Source organism: Myotis nattereri, assembly GCF_964212035.1.
Source record: "Myotis nattereri genome assembly, chromosome: 9".
Taxonomy (NCBI): domain Eukaryota; kingdom Metazoa; phylum Chordata; class Mammalia; order Chiroptera; family Vespertilionidae; genus Myotis; species Myotis nattereri.
The window spans coordinates 70,137,290-70,156,075 of NC_138084.1; the positions used below are offsets into that span (position 1 = coordinate 70,137,290).

An 18,786-nucleotide genomic window follows, 5' to 3' on the forward strand; every position below is an offset into this window, starting at 1 on the left:
CACTGCCTACACAGGGACTGGTACATGGATATTGCTCAATAAACATGAATGAATGAATGAGTAATCAGAACTAGAATATTCTAGTTTCAACATGTCATTAAAACATCTGTCATTCAAATGCATTTTAAGTCAGGTTTGCACAATGTTCAAGACAGGTTGTCCTCATGGATTTGATTATTTTGACTACCAGCAAAAACTTATTTTTTTATTTGTAAGTGAGGATTGTTAGTGTATTTGGAAGAATAAAACTAATATATATACATATACACAATCGTGAAAAGGAAATTCTGACTACCACCAATTTCTGGCCCCCCCCCCCCCCAAAACTTATAGTTTATGGAGAGTCTCCATTAGGTAAAGTTTAGCCCATCCACATGAGTTTACACTTGATGTGAAGAATTTAAGGGTGTATTTTATATTTTTCTTTATTTCAGCAAGCTCCAGAAGACCAAGAGGGATATCAGATGGCTTCAAGGAGTGACTGGTGAATGGTTTGAAGAAATTCAAAGAAAAAAGTTTTGCAATGAAACAGATGTCAGCCAAATGTTAAAACAACCCCTTACATACAGGCTAAGGAAGGGGATGGCAGAAAATGGTGAGAAAAATTTTACGTCTCGTTTGTTGTTTTTTCTTATGGCACAATATTGTAGATAAGGCTCAAGGGCTCTTAACTCTAACCCATTTATCTTTAGGCCTATTTTGAAATAATATGATACAAAACTGTCATAACACACACAATGAAAAGTGTGAACTGATCCAGAGACAGAGAAGCATCGATCAGATGCTCAAACCTCAGAGGGAAGGTAGGAGAGGGTGGGGGAAAGGGGAAGAGATCAGCCAAAGGACTTGAATGCATGCATATAAGCATAACCAATGGACACAGACACCAGGGGGGTGAGGGTCTGAGCGGGGGGGGCGGGGGGGCGGGGTAATAGGGGATAAGGACACATATATAATACCTTAATCAATAAAGAAAGAAAAAAAGTGGTTAAATAAAAAGATAAAGAAAAAAAGTGAACTGAAAATATACTATAATATCTGGGGTATCTGTTATTAGAGCCAAGCAATATAATACAGTGGTTAAGAACACAGACATTAATAGCCCTGGATTCAAATCTCCACCCTATGTACATTCTCTATTCTTTCAGAATCCATGTGACTCTATTCAAGTTACTTATTCTCTATAAGCCTCAATTTTCTCATCTTTAAATGGATATGATAATTCTTACCTTACAGGGTGGTTGTGAGAATTAAATAAAATTATATGCATGAAGTACTAGGCTGGGTCACAGTAAGCACTTAGATTAGTGTGGTGATGATGCAGAAGAAGGAGACAGGAGAGGTGGGGAAGGATGGGATGGTGTAGAGAAGATGTGACCCTTCTGGTACTTTGGTAACTTCAGCCCTGTGAGCTCCAATAAACATCTTCAGTGGACAGCCTAACTCTGTGACATCCAGCATGTCACTTACCTGCCTTCACCAATCACTTTTTTAAAATCTGTAAATAAGGATAATAAAACCTTTCACAGAGCTATAATGAGAATAACAAAGTGCATTAGAAGTTATGAAATATGTACTATAACAGTATACAGTACCTTTCTACTGATAGTCACATTGACTACTTTTGCTTATATGCGACTAACATTAGTGACATCAGAAAACATGTAACAATAATTCTAAACTTACATATTGACAGTATTTTGTAACTCCCATAATAAACAAATACATCTAAAAAGACCCACGTTTCCGATATTTAGATTAACCCCATATATATGTGCTGAAAGGGTTAAAGAGAATAAAACAGGGCAGAGAGAAACTTACTGTGCTTAGCAGATATCTTGCAGAAAGCTTGAAGCCTTGAGCACAGCATAACTCAGATAACCAGAAGACACCTGGCATGGGAGGAACCAAGGACGGACCAGACCCCTACGCCAGCAGAGCGGCTTGCAGCCAGCAAAAATTAATAACAACCTATCTTTCCCTGCTCTCTTCTCTGATGCCTTTCTCAGTCTCAGCCCACTTGCACCCAGGTGTCGGGAATAAAATCTCTTTTGATACATTATAGCCTCATGTCATAGGTGCGCAACCCCGGCCCAACTCTGAACCTTTCATATACTATCGTGACTTTCTCCTTACCTTGAATTCCTCTAATATTTATAAACTCAGCATGCCCAAAAGATGGTGTGCTAAATGTGCATAAATGACTTTGTATGTGTTCATGTTGCCTTAGAATTTTTAGCACTCGTATGTAAAGCTATATGCTATCTATACATCTATATTCTACATATTTGTATTGCATGCATATGTACATATAAACCATATATCTAGCAATATATAGGGAAATAGATTCTTTACTTTAAACGGCTTAATTTCCTTTTCCTTTCATCTCTTTGATATGAAAGTTACATTGTACCTATCACGATGTTTTAAAATACTAAAATAAAAATTTCTGAAGGACAGGGTGGTTAAGAGCCACACAAGAATTGAATGAGGTCCCCAACACCTAACCTTAGGTTTTCTTTATTTACTAGGGGTCTGGTGCACGAAATTCATATGTGTGTGTGTGTGTGGGGGGGGTGTCCCTCAGCCCACCCTCAGCCCAGTCCGTACCCTCTCGCAATCCCAGACTCCTTGGGAGATGTCCAACTGCCGGTTTAGGCCCAATCATCCCTGCAGGATCAGGCCTAAACTGGCAGTTGGACATCCCTCTCACAATCCGGGACCACTGGCTCCTAACCACTCACCTGCCTGCCTGCCTGATCACCTCGAACCACTCTGCCTGCCTGCCTAATCGCCCTTAATTGCTCGCCTGCCTGCCTGATCACCCCTAACCACCTCTGCCTTGGCCCCCACTGCCGCAGCTTCATCCAGAAGGATGTCCAGAATGATGTCCGGAGGTCGTTTGGCTATCTGATCTAATTAGCATATTACACTTTTATTATTATAGATTTATTTATTTTTTTTAAATCCTCACCCAAGGACATTTTTCCATTGATTTTTAGAGACAATGGAAGAGAGAGGGAAAGACAGATATCGTTGATTGGTTGCCTCCTGCCCGAGCCCTGACCGGGGCCCGGACCAGGGAGAAATGTGCCCTTGACTGGAATTGAACTGGGACCCTTCGGTCTGTAGGCCAACGCTCTATCCACTGAGCCAAACCAGCTAGGGCCACCTCACCTTGGGTTTTAGATAGCTATGGGGAAGACAGGCTGAGTAAATTCCCAGGGCTGGAGCAGGGGAGGCACCCACGTTCTCTGCAGTGCACATGGATCTTCTCCACTTGGCAGAACCATCAGAGGCACAGGACTCCCCTCAGGTCCTGAGGTCTCCATGTGGAGATGTCTGCTGTGCCTCCAGACTCCAGAGAGAGCGGAGGGAAGAGAGAATAAAGCCTTAGTTCCATGAGATTCGTTTACCTGGAAATATTTTAATGACGCAGAATTTTTACAATTTTCTTTTAGATCCTCTGGAATTACAAGCATCCAGATCTAAAAACACACCTACTCCAAGAAACCCAACACCCGTTCCCTCCCGGCTGAGCTTCAGATCCTCGTTTGCTTCCCTGTTCTCATTCAGAAAACCCAGGAAAGACACTTTAAAGCTTCAGTCGCTGGGACAGAAAGGGTGAGTCAAATTCAGGTCATGTGACAGCTCATTAGTTACCTGATCCCGGAGGAGGCCGGCAGCCTGTGTGTGTTCAGAATGTTAATGTTTGCTCCCAGAATTTAAATTTAGATACTAACGCAGGAAACAGGACTTAGCTTGCAGAGGGACAAAGTCCTTATGAAACTTGGCTCACCTGAAATCCCACTTCTAACCAACTGCACACGTCCCAGGTAATAATTACTGACAATTTTCCCACTGCTCCAAATGCCTGGTCTGTGCCTTGGTCCGGCAGATATACTCAAATCAAAGCGACTTCTTCCTGGGGGAGTAGGTGTGTCTGTGGTGGCAGAGAAAGATGGGGCACGAAATGAGCATTAATGAGATAGGCGAAGAGACCCTGGGCAAATCAGAACCATTGCAATGCTGTTGCCCAGAATTTAAACTTCAGGTGAATGGGGGCAGTGGGAAGCTTTGGGAGCAGTGGAGGCACAGCCCCAGTTGGCTCCTGATTTAGATCGGCATAAATCAGGTCTACTTGACTCATATTGCTGGATTGTTTTCTGAAAAGCAAGCAAGACTGTTTGCTTCCGTGCAATTGAGCTGACTGCTAAATATTTTCAGCAAGCCTTCCTGGTTAAAGAGCTTCCCACCCTCTTAAGGTGTTGGCCTGGCGCGTGGTGTGTTCCGGGTGTGCGTCCAACCATTAAGAGTGCATTGCAGTGCTTCGGTAAAAGGTGTTAGAGGTCACTCTTGCAGAGAAACAGTAGGCAGCCAGCAGCTGGTGGGGGGTGATGAGGCTCCTGGACTCAGGAGACAGTTCTGTCCCCTCCTCTGGGGTGGATGGAAGGCTCTTTGCTCCTAGCTTTCACCGGAGGCTCTTTTGTCTTTGATGAAATAAGAAAGAGCTGAACAAGATGTAGATTTACGTGACTGTCTCCACCAGAGTCACTTACAAGCAAATTCTCTTCAAAGAGGTGAGTCGATTTGTTGTTTTGTGTGTGTTTTGTTTTTTTTTTTTAATGTTTTAAACATCAGTCATTCATTTGGGAAATTAAAATGGAGGAGTATTTCCTTTGTAGCTAAAATTTCTTTTAAGGAGAAATCATCCTATGTGTATTGTAGCTGGGACTTGTGATGTAATCTGTGTTTTAAGTGATTTTCTTTTAAGGCAGAGTTTTATATTGCTGAACAATCTAACATTAGCAAACCAGGAAAAGTTGAAAAACCTGTTAGCTCCATGGACAAGTTATTTCCAAGCTCAGATTGCAAGTTACTGGAAAAAGGGATCAAAGAAGATAAAAGATCTATGATCTTCATTCTGGGTGGCATGTGTCTTTGTCATACACCGAACTGAAAAGAAAACTGAAACTCCTGCAAAATTCTGTTTAGCAACCATCCTTCTCATCTACCAAAATGACGTGTAGCTTTCTTTTAACCAGATGAACTGAAACATGTAACACAGCGTGCAGAAATTAAACAGATGTCGTCATTTTAAGTGTACACGTGTGCTTAGCTTTAAATATATTTTACTTTTTAATCTTTAAATATATTTTACTTTCAAAACATAATTAGGAATAAATATTTATTAGTTATGCTGGTGCGAATGTCATGAAAGCACTGTTTCTGCTCCTAAGAGGTTTCAGAGATAAAATGTAAAAATATGTCCTTTTTATTTTTAAATATCAGTTTGACCTAACTATTTGGATATAAATCCTGAACGTGTACAGTTAAGGAAGTGTTTTCCTATGGTAGGAATATCAGTTCCAAGGGGCTCTTTACCCTTAAGTAGAAATGAACTTTCTTTGGCAGTTCCGATCTTTCTAAATACAAAATCGACCTCCAAAATACAGGCTCTGGTTCAGGAGCTGCTCCTTGCCTCTGAGTGCAGCAGGGGGACTGGCACAGGGCCCCGGCGACGTGCAGTCATTCGCGGCCGGTTTCTACTTGCTGAAGTCATCAAGGTTTGACTTTGTCACACTCCTTGCTCTGGAGAACAAGTCAGCAAAGCAGTTTATAGGATTTTGCAAATCACAGAAGGAGAACCAGCCTCTCTAGACAAAATTCAGCCTTCTGCTCAGCCCTAAAAGAGTTGCATATCAGAGAGATTTCTGTTCCTCTTTTAAGGTGTGGCTTAACTGAGCAATGACACTGGATATGGGGGTAACACTCCCCATGGTGGGGGGGGGGGGGTGAGAATGGACTTTATCATTTTACCAGATATGCTCGTTCCTTCTAGAAAGGCCCAGCCAATAAGAGCAATGGCATTTTGAAGCTTTGATTTCCTATTGTCAGTGCGTGAAGAATCATGGGAACACAGTGGCCTTGGGAATTGATCAGAAGGCAAAAAGCTCTGTCATTTCTGCTTCAAATAGCACCAGTTTCGCCTCCAAAATATGGACTTTGGTTCCCTGCTCTTTCCTCTGTTGTAATCCCAAGGGCTGGGCAAAGTGCAAATACAAGAGAATTAGTTCACAGGCTCATGTACAATTAAGCTTAAGATCACTTCTTTCCTTCCAGGGCCATCACAGTGCTTGGCATATAGTAAGTACTCCCTCCTTAGCGAGTGATAACTGCTATCCTGGAGTGAGTGTATGCAGGCCTACTACCCTGTTCCTTTAGGATCATTTTTTCCCCCTTGAGATGCAGAGTTTTGGTGGATCCAGCCAGCCACTCCTCAGACATGCCCAAATTTGCCTGATCCATAGGGTGTACACAGCTTAGGCACTCCAGCTGCAACCTCAGTTTATATAAGCAAAAAGTTCAAGTACTATTTTGGAAAACTTGAAAGGCAGATTCATATTTTCCTAGATTCTGGTTGGTTGTTACTTTATTTTCTCTTCCATGCCCTACAAATGTCCTACTGTGCTCTCTCCCCCGCCCCTACTTGAGTGCCTGTGCTTGCGTGGAGCACAGACGTCTGAGACACCCAGACTGAAGAAGTGAGAGTAAGGAGCTCCTTCTTAGGAAGGGCTCCACACCAGGTGTGGTGTCCACAGACGAACAGCCGGTGTGGAGACAGCAGGGCGAAGCAGGACAAGCGGAGTGGTCTTGAATTTCATCGCTGGGTGGCCAGTGGTTCCCCATTGATCTGATTGATCAGTATCATAATCTCATCAGCAATTTAAAATTAATGGCAGCCCTGGCTGGTATGTTCAATGGTTAGAGTGTCTGCCTGGTCAAGGGCATGTACCTGGGTTGCAGGTTCACTCCCCACCCCACCCCACTCCACCCAGTCTGGTGCCTGCAGGAGGCAACCAGTCCGTGTGTCTCTCTCACATCGATGTTGCTCTCTCTCTCCCCCTCCCTCCCTTCCTTCCACTCTCTCTGGAAAAGCAGTGAAAAAAATATCCTCAGGTGAGGATTAACAAAAATAAAAAATAAATAGAAATAATGACAGATAATCAGTCCCCAACCTTCAGACGCTGATTAAGAAGGTCTGAAGTAGGGCACAGGGATGTTTATTTTTAGTTATAGTTTACTTTTAATTCTGCAGGACGTTTGGATGTTCATTCAGGGTTGGGAACGACAGCAGCAGAGCTTCCTACTCCCTCTGTGCTAAAGGCTGTCAGAGTTCTTGGCGTGGGGGCCTGCAGCCAAGGCGATAGTTTGTCTTTCATTTATCAAGCTTTTGCCAAAGCCCTACTCTGGATCAGATACGGTGTTTAGTGTTAGAGATAAAATCGTGGAAATAAGGCCAATCTCCGCCTGGAGGGCTTTGTAATCTAGTAGGGAACACCAGATTGCTGCCTCTGGTTGGGCAGGAGGTGCACCGCATCATGTTCTCTAGGACATGCCAACCACATCAGGGTCATCGTGGATTCGGGTATTTATTATGGCAGTTTTCTGGCAAATGACAGTAAGGATCTTGAGGAAGGGATGCCCTTCAGAATTCACACAGGGATACCTTCTGACCACCCTGCAACCTGGGTGACAGCCTGGTGTACTGACGACTATGGTAGAATATGGCAAGTGCTATGGTGGATGCATGGCATTCCTGCCATGAGGACATATAGGAGAAGCACTTAGCTCAGACTGCAGGATCCAGGAGGCTTCCTGGAAGAAGAGAGCCAATGTTTGAAGGACGCGGAGGGCTGAGCTAAGCAAGTAAGAGTTGGGATGTTGCACCGGGCAGAAAGAATGACACAGCAAAGATCCGGAGACTGGGAAAGGCAATCATCTGGGTCACTGAAGTTCAGTGAGCCAGTATAAGGTGAGAGTGATAGGAGATGGGATGGGAGAGGATGGCAGAGTCCAGGACAAAGGGACTCACAAGTGCAGTGCTAAGGAGTTTGGACTTGATTAATGCTGTAGACAGCAGGGAGCCATAAGTCATGTTTTAAAATAATACCATTCTTTTCCTTAATATATATGTTATATATGTTTCTTTATTTTATGTATATATGCATATATAACAGACATAAATCACCCATGACTCACTGGACAAACACTAGTATTTTGGTGTATTTCATGCATGTGTGTGTGTACATATGTATGTAATTTTTTCATTGATAGTTTTTTTAAAATATATTTTATTGATTTTTTACAGAGAGGAAGGGAGAGGGATAGAGAGTTAGAAACATCGATGAGAGAGAAACATTGATCAGCTGCCTCCTGCACACCCCCTACTGGGGATGTGCCCGCAACCAAGGTACATGCTCTTGACTGGAATCAAACCTGGGACCCTTCAGTCCACAGGATGACACTCTATCCACTGAGCCAAACTGGTCAGGGCTCATTGATAGTTTTTAAACAGAGAAGTAACATAATCAGATTTTCATTTTAGAAAGCTCACCTTAGCTCAGTGGTTCTGGATCAGAGGCAATTTTGCCCCCGAAAGACATTTGGCAATGTCCGAAGGCGTTACTGTTTTACACAACTGGGGGTCAGTGCTATTGGCATCTAGTGTGTAGGGGTCAGAGATGTTGCTAAACATCCTTCAATGCATGCGACAGACCACCACACCAAAGATAGGCCAGGAGTGCCAAGGCCACGAACTCCTCCAGCTGGGACTCAAAAGAACAGGTTCGAGGGGGCAAAATTTGAGTAGGGAGCCCAGGTGAGAGACCGCTGAGATGGTAGTGGCTTAAACGAAGGTAGTGGCAACAAGGAGGGCAAAGGTGGACAGATCTGTGCACAGTTTAGAACATGGAATCATGAGAACCTGGCCATTGGATGTGGTGCCTGAGGAAGAAAGGAGAACTCAGGGAACCAGGTGGATGATGGCGAAGAATATAGGAGAAGGAACAGAGGAGATGGGGAGAAAAATGAACACATTTGCTCATTCATTTAACAAATACTGTTGGAGGAATCCCATTGGCAGCACTCTGGAACAAAGCAACCATCCCTGGCTTTGCAGGCCTTCATCTCGTGAGAACAACAAAAAGGGAACAGAAACATAGACTCGTGCTAAGAAGGGGGAGTTCTGTGTGTTCTGGGAGCACGTTTGGGAGAGGGTTAGGGGGGTGTCTTAGAGTAAGAATCAAAGTCTGGGCAGGTCTGCCAGGGAGAATAAAGTTTATAATGATTCTTCAAGGATGAGATAGCTATTTAGGCAAACAATGGTAGAAAATTGTTCTCAGGAAAGGAACAATGAGTGCATAGGTTCAGGAGTGTGGCTAATTTCCTGTGGCAGCAGGGATAAAGGAAGGTGAGATGCGAGGTTGAAAAGTATCAGGAGCTAGGTGATGTAGGGTCTTCTGAATGCAGAGAAGAATTTGAACTTCCACCCAACTGTAAATGGGAATCATTAAAATGTTAAGCAGGAAGTGGCATGTCTCAGTTTATACTGATCACTCTGAAGAAATTTTCAACTGGTGTGTCATAAGAATTTTTGGCAGAGAGCAGAGATTTTCAACTGGTGTGCCATAGTAAGAATTTTTAAACATGCAATACCTGACTCTTTAGCGAGGAGTACTGACCTCTTTTCCCTTAGGTTGTCAAATTAATTAAAAAATGACAGCAGTCAATATAACAATAGCCACCTGGTGTGCATTGGCATTCACCTGGTGAATCAAAATTATACCTATTTTTGTCAGATCAGCAAAAAATATAATATTTTGGGGGTGTGCAGCAGAATTTTAGTAATTAGTTTATGTGTGCCATGAGATGAAAAGGTTGAAAATCACTGGTGTCAAGAATGGATTGGATTAGAGCAAAACCTGGAGACAGAGGAACAGTTAAGGGGCTATTGCAATAATAAAGGCAAAAGATGATAAATGTCTTAATGAGGGAATAGGCAGGGAGATGTGGAGATGGGGTGGTTTTGAGAGGGATTTCTGTGTTTGAATCAACAGGATCTACCTGTCCATGAGACAGGACAGGGTGGATGTGGAAGGAGACATGCAGGGTCTGAACTGCCTGTGTTCACCCAGGTGGAGGTCTTCCATGGGCAGTAATTAGAGCGTGCCCACCAATACTTGGGGGAAATGACCCAGGGCTTAAGTTAGGAAAGAATATTTTTTCAAAAAAATGTTCTTGAGCCCTAGCTGGTTTGGCTCAGTGGATGGAGCATCAGCCCAAGGATTGAAGGTCCTGGGTTTGATGCCAGTCAAGGGCATATACCTCAGTTGCAGGCTCGATCCCCTGGTCGGTGCACATGCAGGAGGCAATCAATCTATGCGTCTCTCTCACATCAATGTTTCTCTCTCTCTGTCTCTTCCCTGTCCCCTCCACTCTCTCTAAAAATCAGTGGAGAAATATCCACTGAATGGGGATCTCTGAATGGAATCTGCAAAGGGATAGAGACAAGAGAGAATATTTTGGAGGAAGAATACATTTCGTAAGTCTAGCATACAGGTACCTATAGAAGGATGGGGGTTTTCTAGGGGACTCATCAGATGAAAGAAAAGCCTAGTTGAGATGTTGGAGTATCCTATCTAACAAAAGGATAATATGCAAATTAACCATCACAAAGATGGCAGCACCCATAGCCACAAGAGGGTGGCACCCAGTCCCCTCAGCCCCGCCACTGGAGTGTCCGGTCCTGTCAGCCCTGCTCTCTGGGATCCACCTGTGCCCGGCATGTTCAGGGGAGGCAGCTGGGAGCAGACAGATCCTGAGCTCAGGGAGTAGGGGGTGGGGAGGAAGCAAGCAGGAAGAGAGGAGGCCAGGGCGGTTCATTCCAATGGATCTCACTCCAAGGCTTCATTCAAATGCAGAAAGCTCTCTGGTGATGTCAGGGCCTCGGACCTCGCCTCAGGCTTCTCTGACTCCCCCACCCTTAGGCCACAGCTCACCAACTTCAGGGAGGGAGGATGTTTGAAAAACCGGCCTGTCTGGGTGGAAAAGAGGGCGGAAGCATCCCTCTGTTCGCTTCTGTCTGTTTTCTCTTTGTAAATCCCATTTCTGGTTTTCTACACTCTTTCTAAGGGTGGCCTGGCTTTTGTCAGCAAAAACAGACTCCTCTACAGTTTCACAGCAGACCTCATGGACTGATTCTGTTTCCTCACCCTCAGAAACCAGCAGGTGTATATGTCATGTTCATGTAAAAACATTCAAACCTGTAGAGAACTTTTATGAGTTTACTTGAGCCAAACTGTCCACACTTGCCGGGAAGCAGAATCTCAAGGGGTTGGGACAATGATCCAGAGAATGGCTGTTTTTTTGCTTTGTTTTATTCATTCTTCTTTTTTTATTTTTTATTTTTATTTAATATGTTTTCATTGATTTCTAAGAGGAAGGGAATGGGAGAGATGGAAACATCATCAGTGAGAGAGAATCACCAGTCGGCTGTCTCCTGCACGCCCCCAACTGGGGATCAAACCCACAATGAGGCAAGCATCCCACCTGGCTGTGGAGAGCCTCTGGGCGCAGAGAGCCTCTGGGCAGTGGGCACGGAGCGGCCAGGCCTCGCAGAGAGCAGAGAACCACAGGGAGTGGGCCTGAGCTATCAGGGCTCCCAGATTGGAGAGGGTGCAGGTCAGGTGGAGGGACACCCCCCCCCCACCATGCACGAATTTCATGCACCGGGCCTCTAGTACCTTATAAGATTTTAAGTAGGAAATTGAGACTTATCGAGATTATATTTGCATTTTTTAGACAGATTTCTCTAGTGATAGGAAAGAAAGGATGGAGAGAAGTCCAGGAGAGAAACTGTGGGAGTTTGATATAAGAATGAGTGGAGTTGGGAAAATGGGGATATAAGTGAGAGGTCTTTAAGACGTGGCATCAGTAGGATTTGAGAATAAGTGCAGAAGATGAGGTAGCTTTGTAAACCTTGAAATCACGAAGTCCAGAGGATTTTGCCAGCTTAGCTTTCATGATACCACTGTCGCTTTTATTTCCTCTATGAACAGAAGCCATTCACATCAGAAACATAACTTTTAGGAGGCCCTGGGGGTGGGTGCAGAGACTCTGGGCCTCCAAGCCAGCTGAGTCCTGTCCCCTGCGGCCTAAATCCACAACCTCACGCAGTTTTGCACACCCTCAGGGAGCATGCATCCTGAAACTCCTCCATGGCACTAGGTCCCAGGCATCCTCTAAAGTCGCACCTTCTCCACCTGCCACTCTCAGAAACTGACTCCTGCCCCCTGCCCTCATTTTCCTCCCTCCTTTTCAATCAGACTGGGGCCTGGGGAGCTGGGGAGAGTGTGGAGCTGTGTGGGTGCGCGGGAAGGCTGCAGCCCCTCGGGGCTCTGGAAAACTGTTTAACAATCTGGCTGCTTCTCCTGGCTCCTGAACATTTGAATTACCTGCCCATTCCCAGCTTCCCTTGCTCTTTCGCATCTCCAGGCTTTTGCTCCGGCTGTCCGTTGTCTCTCCTACCAGTTTAGCCCTCGTCTTCTCCCTGTCCCCTTCCCTGTTCACCCCAGGAAGGGCTCCCTGGCCCCTCTGCATTTTCAGCGCATTTTACTAACATCTCTCTATTGTCCTTACCGCATCTTGGCTTGTATCTGGGCTCCTTAGGTATCTAATCTTCCCTATTATAAATGCTCTCAGAGAGCAGGGTCCCTGTGGCAGTGGGCCGTGTTTCCTCCAAAGCACTCAAAATGGTGCCAAGCAGGTAGGAGGCAGGCAAGCTCAGTAAGGCTGTAGGGAAAGGAAGAATTAAAATAAAAGCAGTATTTGACTTATAAATATTATTAATATAGAGCAGTGATTTTCAACCAGTGTACCGCAAGAATTTTTATAACATGCAATGCCTGACTATTTAGTCAGGGGGCACCGACCTCTTTTCCCTTAGATTGTCAAATAAAAAATGACAACAGCCTGGCTGGTGTGGCTCAGTAGTTGAGTGTCAACCTATGAACCAGGAGGTCATGGTTCAATTCCTAGTCAGGGCACATGCCTGGTTGTGGGTTCAACCCCCAGTAGGGGGCGTCCAGGAGGCAGCCGATCAATGATTCTCTCTCATCATTGATGTTTCTAACTCTCCCTCTCCCTTCCTCTCTGAAGTCAATAAAAAAAAAATTTTTTTAACCACAACAGACAACACAATCGCTGTCCTGTGTGAATGAGTCAAAATTACACCCATTTTCTGTCAGATCGGCCAAAAATACATTTTTGGTGTACCACAGAATGTTAGTAATTAGTTTACGTGTGCCATGAGATGAAAAAGGTTGAAAATCACTGATGTAGAGCTTAGGCAGTGTCTCCTACCTTCTCTGTATCTCCATCTCCTGGCCTGTGAAAGGGGAATAGACATAGTACCCACTTCATGAGAGTGATGCATTTAAATGAGTTAATATGAGCATCTGCGAGAGCACTGCCTGCACATAGGCTAAGCACTCAACAAATGTAACCATGTTGCTATTACGTCTCATGCTGTGTTCAAATATGTAATTTCTCCTCGACTCCCTGGGTGACAAAGATGTAAAAACATCCCTCCTAAGCGATCATAGGAAGAGATTTCTGAAACTTTTTTCAACAATGCACTAACTAAGAAATCTACAGAGCAGTAGACACACATCTTCTCCAGATAGCAAGGTATAATGACAGATGGCTGTTGATTTTCCTCCCGGTAAAAAAAGTTAGGCACTTCTTCAAAGAAATTATTTCAACTTCTTTCCACAGGTGTGACGGCCACGTGGGAGCTCCTGTGTCTGTGAGGGGAACTGCTGTGGTAAGTAGCTGGAAACAAAAGGAATTCAGAATTAATGTAATCCCTGGTTGGCTACCTATTTCAATGGGATTCTTTTTGGCTCAGCGTTAAAATTACTTAGGAAACTTGGATTTCTCCTAGAGAGCTCACAGTGTTCCATGCGTGTGGTGGGTTTCCCGTTGGTGCTGGCTCTGCCAAGCAGGAGCGAGGCCCCTGGGTGTCCACTGGCACCACCAGTGGCATCTCCGATACTTTACCACGTGTCCCTCCCGTTCAGGGCTAACACGGTGGGCGGAGGAAGAGGCAAGAGGCATCACCGCCACTTTTGCAAACCCATGTGGGCCTGGGCTGGACCTTTTTGGGTACGATCATCATTCGTATTCAGAGAGGAAGCCACTGATCGGTGGGATGCTTTGGGCCGGAACAAGCTCACAGGAAGGTACAGTCCCCACATGACTCTCCACCAAGGGCTTAGATGGGAATCTATCTGTGTGCTCCCGTGCTTACAAGATTGAAAAGCGGTACGTCTTCTATTTCTTGTTTGTTCATGGTCCTCACTTTGGTTCTACACATGCCTGTGACTGTCTGAGCCACTCGTGTGGTTTGGAGCTGAAAGAATGAGAATTTTGGTTGGAAGAGATCTTAGAGCGCAGGAGGAGGTAGAGGTATTCTTCAATTCATTGTGGTCTTAGTAGTCTTACCTCTCTCTCTTGTTTTTGTTTGTTTGCTTTTGCAAAAAGCATGGGGGAGAATTCTGGTGAGGAAAGCATATAAACAGAGGTCCTTTGAAAACAAAGTGAGCCCCTTTTTCCTTCTGAGTAATGCTGCTTCGTTCCTTCTTTCTGGATGACACTGAACCCTGTCACTCTCCTTTATATGCTTGAGCCCCAGCCAAGACACCAGCACCAGCTGCCATTCTCAAAGATCATTTCAGTTAATCCCCAGAGGAACTGTGCCAAGTCCCCATATGAAAGATGAAAAAACGGAAGTTTAGAGAATGTAAAGATCATGCTCAAGGTCAGTGGTAGAGTCAGGGTTAGAAATGCTGGGTCTCTGTAACTCCCAGGCAGAAGTTAATGATGCCTACAGCGGCGTCAGCCCCCAAGCCCTGTGTGCATATGAGCCCTGGGTGCTCACTCCCTGCAGACTCTCCATTAACGGGGGAGCAGTGGACTGAGGGGGCACGCACAGAGCTCTGCTCCCTAAGAGGCAGAGTCTGCTCCAGGATGCTTCTGTGTCCGCGCTCTTCCTTGGAGAAAAGCGCTCAAGCTACTGGCCTCTCCCTTCTGAGAGCTGCGGCCTCGGAAGCAGATGAGGAAAGTAAAAAAAATGCAAATGCCTAGAAGTTATAAAACAGTAGAGCCAATTTGGAATTCTCAGGATTTGAAAACCCAATGTGGGGATTAATAGATTTCTTTCTTTGGCACTGTCAATTGCTGCTTGCATTTAACCATTTCACTGCTCGTAGCGTGTCGATATAAAAGGTCAGAACTGGGAAAATACATGCTACTCGCACCCCTGATTGTTGATCCCAGTTAATAACTTTTATAAGAAGTAGGAGGGAGAAAATAATAAAACTACTGTCTAAAACCGGGTGGGGACCATCCAACCTCTGGGGTGTATAAGGCCCACAAAAGCATTTGGTCTGGCCCTGCCAAGCCATTAGGGGTGAGTTAATGAAATGTTTGACCAAATATAGCAGGCTCATTTTTAAGTTGATAATTTTGTATGGCCCCAGAATGACGTTATAAATATCCAAATGGCCCTTAGCAGAAAAAAGGTTCCTCACTCCTGGTCTAAAACAAAGGTTTTGTATGATATGTAGGTTTCCATTATTTATTCATGGAAGCTCTATCCCCTTAAGCCTGCAGGAAGCTGGAAGTTGGCTGTTGATGCCAGAGGGATTCTTGCTAAGGTTTAAGGTAACGAACTTCCCATTATTTGTTTGGCAACCTGTCAGGAATGGTGCAAAGAGGATTCTGGTATTTTATAGGAGACTGTACTACATTAATAGATAACCTTCCACTCAAAATAGAAGAAAACTGCTATTTAAACATTTTGCTTCGGTTTAAAAGAAACAAAGGGTTTGAGCTAGCCGGTTTGGCTCAGTGGGTAGAGCGTCGGCCTGCGGACTGAGGGGTCCCGGGTTCGGTTCGGGTCGGAGGCATGTGCCTTGGTTGCAGGCGAGTCCCCAGTGGGGGGTGTGCAGGAGGCGGCTGGTTGATGTTTCTCTCTCATTGATGTTTCTAGCTCTCTGTTCCTCTCCCTTCCTCTCTGTAAAAAAAATCAATAAAATATATTTTTTTAAAAAAAGAAAAAGAAACAAAGGGTTTGAGAAAACAGAGAGAAATTTAGAGACATGCAGCTCAGAGTTGCTCTCACCCTCAGTGCTATTGCCATTTTGGGCTGGATAATTCTCTGTTGGGGCTGTCCTGTGTATTGTAGGATGTTTAATAGTATCCTTGGCGTCTACCTACTCGATGTCCATGGTTCTCCACTCAGTTGTGACAATCAAAAATGTCTCCAGCCCTGGCTGGTGTGGCTCAGTTGGTTGGGCATCGTCCTGTGCACCAAAATGTTGCCAGCTCAATTCCCGGTCAGGGCACATGCTCGGGTTTTGGGCTCCATTCCCTCGAGCAGGAGGTAGCCAATTGATGTTTCTCTCTCTCTCCCTCTCCCTTCCTCTCTTTCTAAATCATCAACAAAACTATTTTTTTAAAAAAAATATCTCCAGAAATCGCCAAATGTTCCTTAAAGAGCAATTGCTGTCAGTTGAGCTCCATCTCCTTACAGGTGAGAAATCCAAGGTCAAAGTAGTCGATGAGAATAGAAACGAAACATATGGCCTTGGCCACTTGATCACTCCTCAAATTCGAACAAATTTTGGCGGGGCCTATTGTCAGGTAATATGTCAGCTGTGGGATCCTGGCACAACCTGAGCACTCAGAGATTGAAAGAAGAAATGAATGAGTGGTGGTTTTCAGCCACAAAGCGCGTTGGTGAATTTGACCTTTGCCGGAAAGCAGACACAGAACAAATTCAGGAACATCTTGGAAAATTACTTTGTTGACTGTACCAAGGCATTTGATAACATCGGCGGGCTCAGACTTCTGCTCCAACAGCTGTTCTGCAGGTTTGTCTGCTCCAGGAAGTTCTCAAATAGTTTAAGGTTACTCTGTGACAGGTTTGTTTGTCTCGTCATGTCAGAATTGCAAACTATATCAGTAGAGTGCATTGAGGTTGCTTTTAAAAGGCCTCATGTTGCTCACATGTGATTCACCATGTTTGAGAATGTCACTGAGATCCTAAAAGCCAGCATTTTGAGACTCTGGCCTCTAACCCTGTGGGACATTTTTCTAGCTCATTGTCAGTGCTCCCGGAAATCTTCTGAAACCGCACAAGAGTAGTAATGACTAACAATACGGACTTACTAAGCGCAGGACACCATTCCAAGCTGTTCTACAACTATTCATTCATTTCATCTTGTGAGGTGGGGGTTTTGCTGCTGCTGTTATTATAATTTTTTCCCCATTTTACCAAAAAAAGAAACTAAGGTACAGAAAGGTGTGATAACTTGCCCAAAGTTATACAGCTATTAAGGGGCAGAGCCAGGACTTGGATCTCTATGGAACTCATGTGTTTAACCATTACACTTTCTCACCTCGGACATGCTTTTCTGAATCCTAATGTTATAAATATTCAGCATCTCCACTTCGTAATAATGTGTACTAGAGATTTTATAAATGTAATTTTCTACCTTGGCATATTGTAAATCAGCCCATAATGGTGTGCATGGAGAGCATGAAATGTTTAAAGCAAAGTTCCTGTCTTCAGAGAATTTACCATCTAATTGAAGATATGTACATGAGTAAAAGCAACAGAGTAGAAAGAACAGGGTTAGGGATCAGATCCAGTGAGTGTGAGTAGCCAGTGCTACCATTTATTATTCATATCACTTACCCAAGACTCAGTTTGTTCATCTGCAAAATGGGAATGATAATCCTTACCTCATTCACAAATTTGTTCTAAGGATTAAATGAGATAGGTTATTTTGAAAGTGTATTGAAAAATGAACTTAGGAGTAATTTAAGAGTTGATGAGAATGTAAACGACTTTGCTGTGACATAATAGCTATCATACCAGAGATCCATACAAATATACTGTGGTCATTCATTCTTCCTGGGAGAATTGGAGAAGGGCTCACAGAGACCATGATATGTGAACTAGACTCTGAAGGGTGAGCTAATATTTTCTAGGAGGAGAAGAGAAAGAGCGAAAGCCAGGAGCAGAAACGTGGAGGCCGAGAAAGATGTGTGCAGCATTTTAGAGAACTGTGTGGTGCACTCAGAGCACAGGGCACTTGAAGAGAGTTGGGGAGGGAAAGGCTTAAATCAAAAGCTGGAAAATTATTTGGGCAAAATTTTGCTGCATAGAGGTGTTTCAACCTCATCTTCTAGGCCAGGAATGGAAAATACACTTTATTTTTTATGGCAGCCTCATGGCATGGAACATTATTTGGGGGGGGGGGGGGGGGATTCTGAGGCCAAAATTGAGCCCTGACAGGAACCATGTGCTTTGGGCCCGGAGGATGTTACCTCTGCTCTGAGTATCGAGAAATTCCAGGTGTTGTCCAGCGGCTCTAAGACCTGTGCTTGGCCTCGGAAGATGCCTATCGCTAGGGTACAGGACACTGATAAGCTAATAAAAAAGTAGTGAGAGGTGATTCAGCCTGGGCTCCATAATCCGACAGCCTGGAAATGAATCCTTCCCGCTACCCCTGCGACCTGAAGCAAGTGACCTGACTTCTTGCAAACACACTTTTCTCAAAGTGGGAAAAATAATAGCACCAACTGCACAGAGTTGTTAAAATAATGAAATAAAGTCATCCATATGAAGCCCTAAGCACATTGCCTAGAATAATTAGTATATAGTTGCTGTTGCAGCTAATAATAATATCTCACATACAGCTTAAGCAAATGGGGTCCCTAGGGCACTGGTAGAGTTCAGTCTTCTCTATGTCTGATATCTACCACTGACTAGCAGTTAATTTTTTAAAAATATATATATTTTATTGATTTTTTTACAGAGAGGAAGGGAGAGGGATAGTTAGAAACATCAATCAGCTGCCTCTTGCACACCCC

The 18,786-nt window shown here is 44.3% G+C and overlaps 1 protein-coding gene across 1 annotated transcript in view; it reads left to right on the forward strand.

Annotated features, from left to right (window-relative positions):
* Positions 1-18,786, forward strand: part of EXPH5 (exophilin 5) — a 72,997-nt gene that overhangs the window by 41,752 nt on the left and 12,459 nt on the right. The window contains exons 2-4 of the mRNA XM_081098780.1: positions 435-595; positions 3,462-3,624; positions 13,618-13,666. Of these exons, the coding sequence (XP_080954906.1) occupies positions 435-595; positions 3,462-3,624; positions 13,618-13,666 (373 nt within the window). The remainder of the gene's footprint in view (positions 1-434; positions 596-3,461; positions 3,625-13,617; positions 13,667-18,786) is intronic.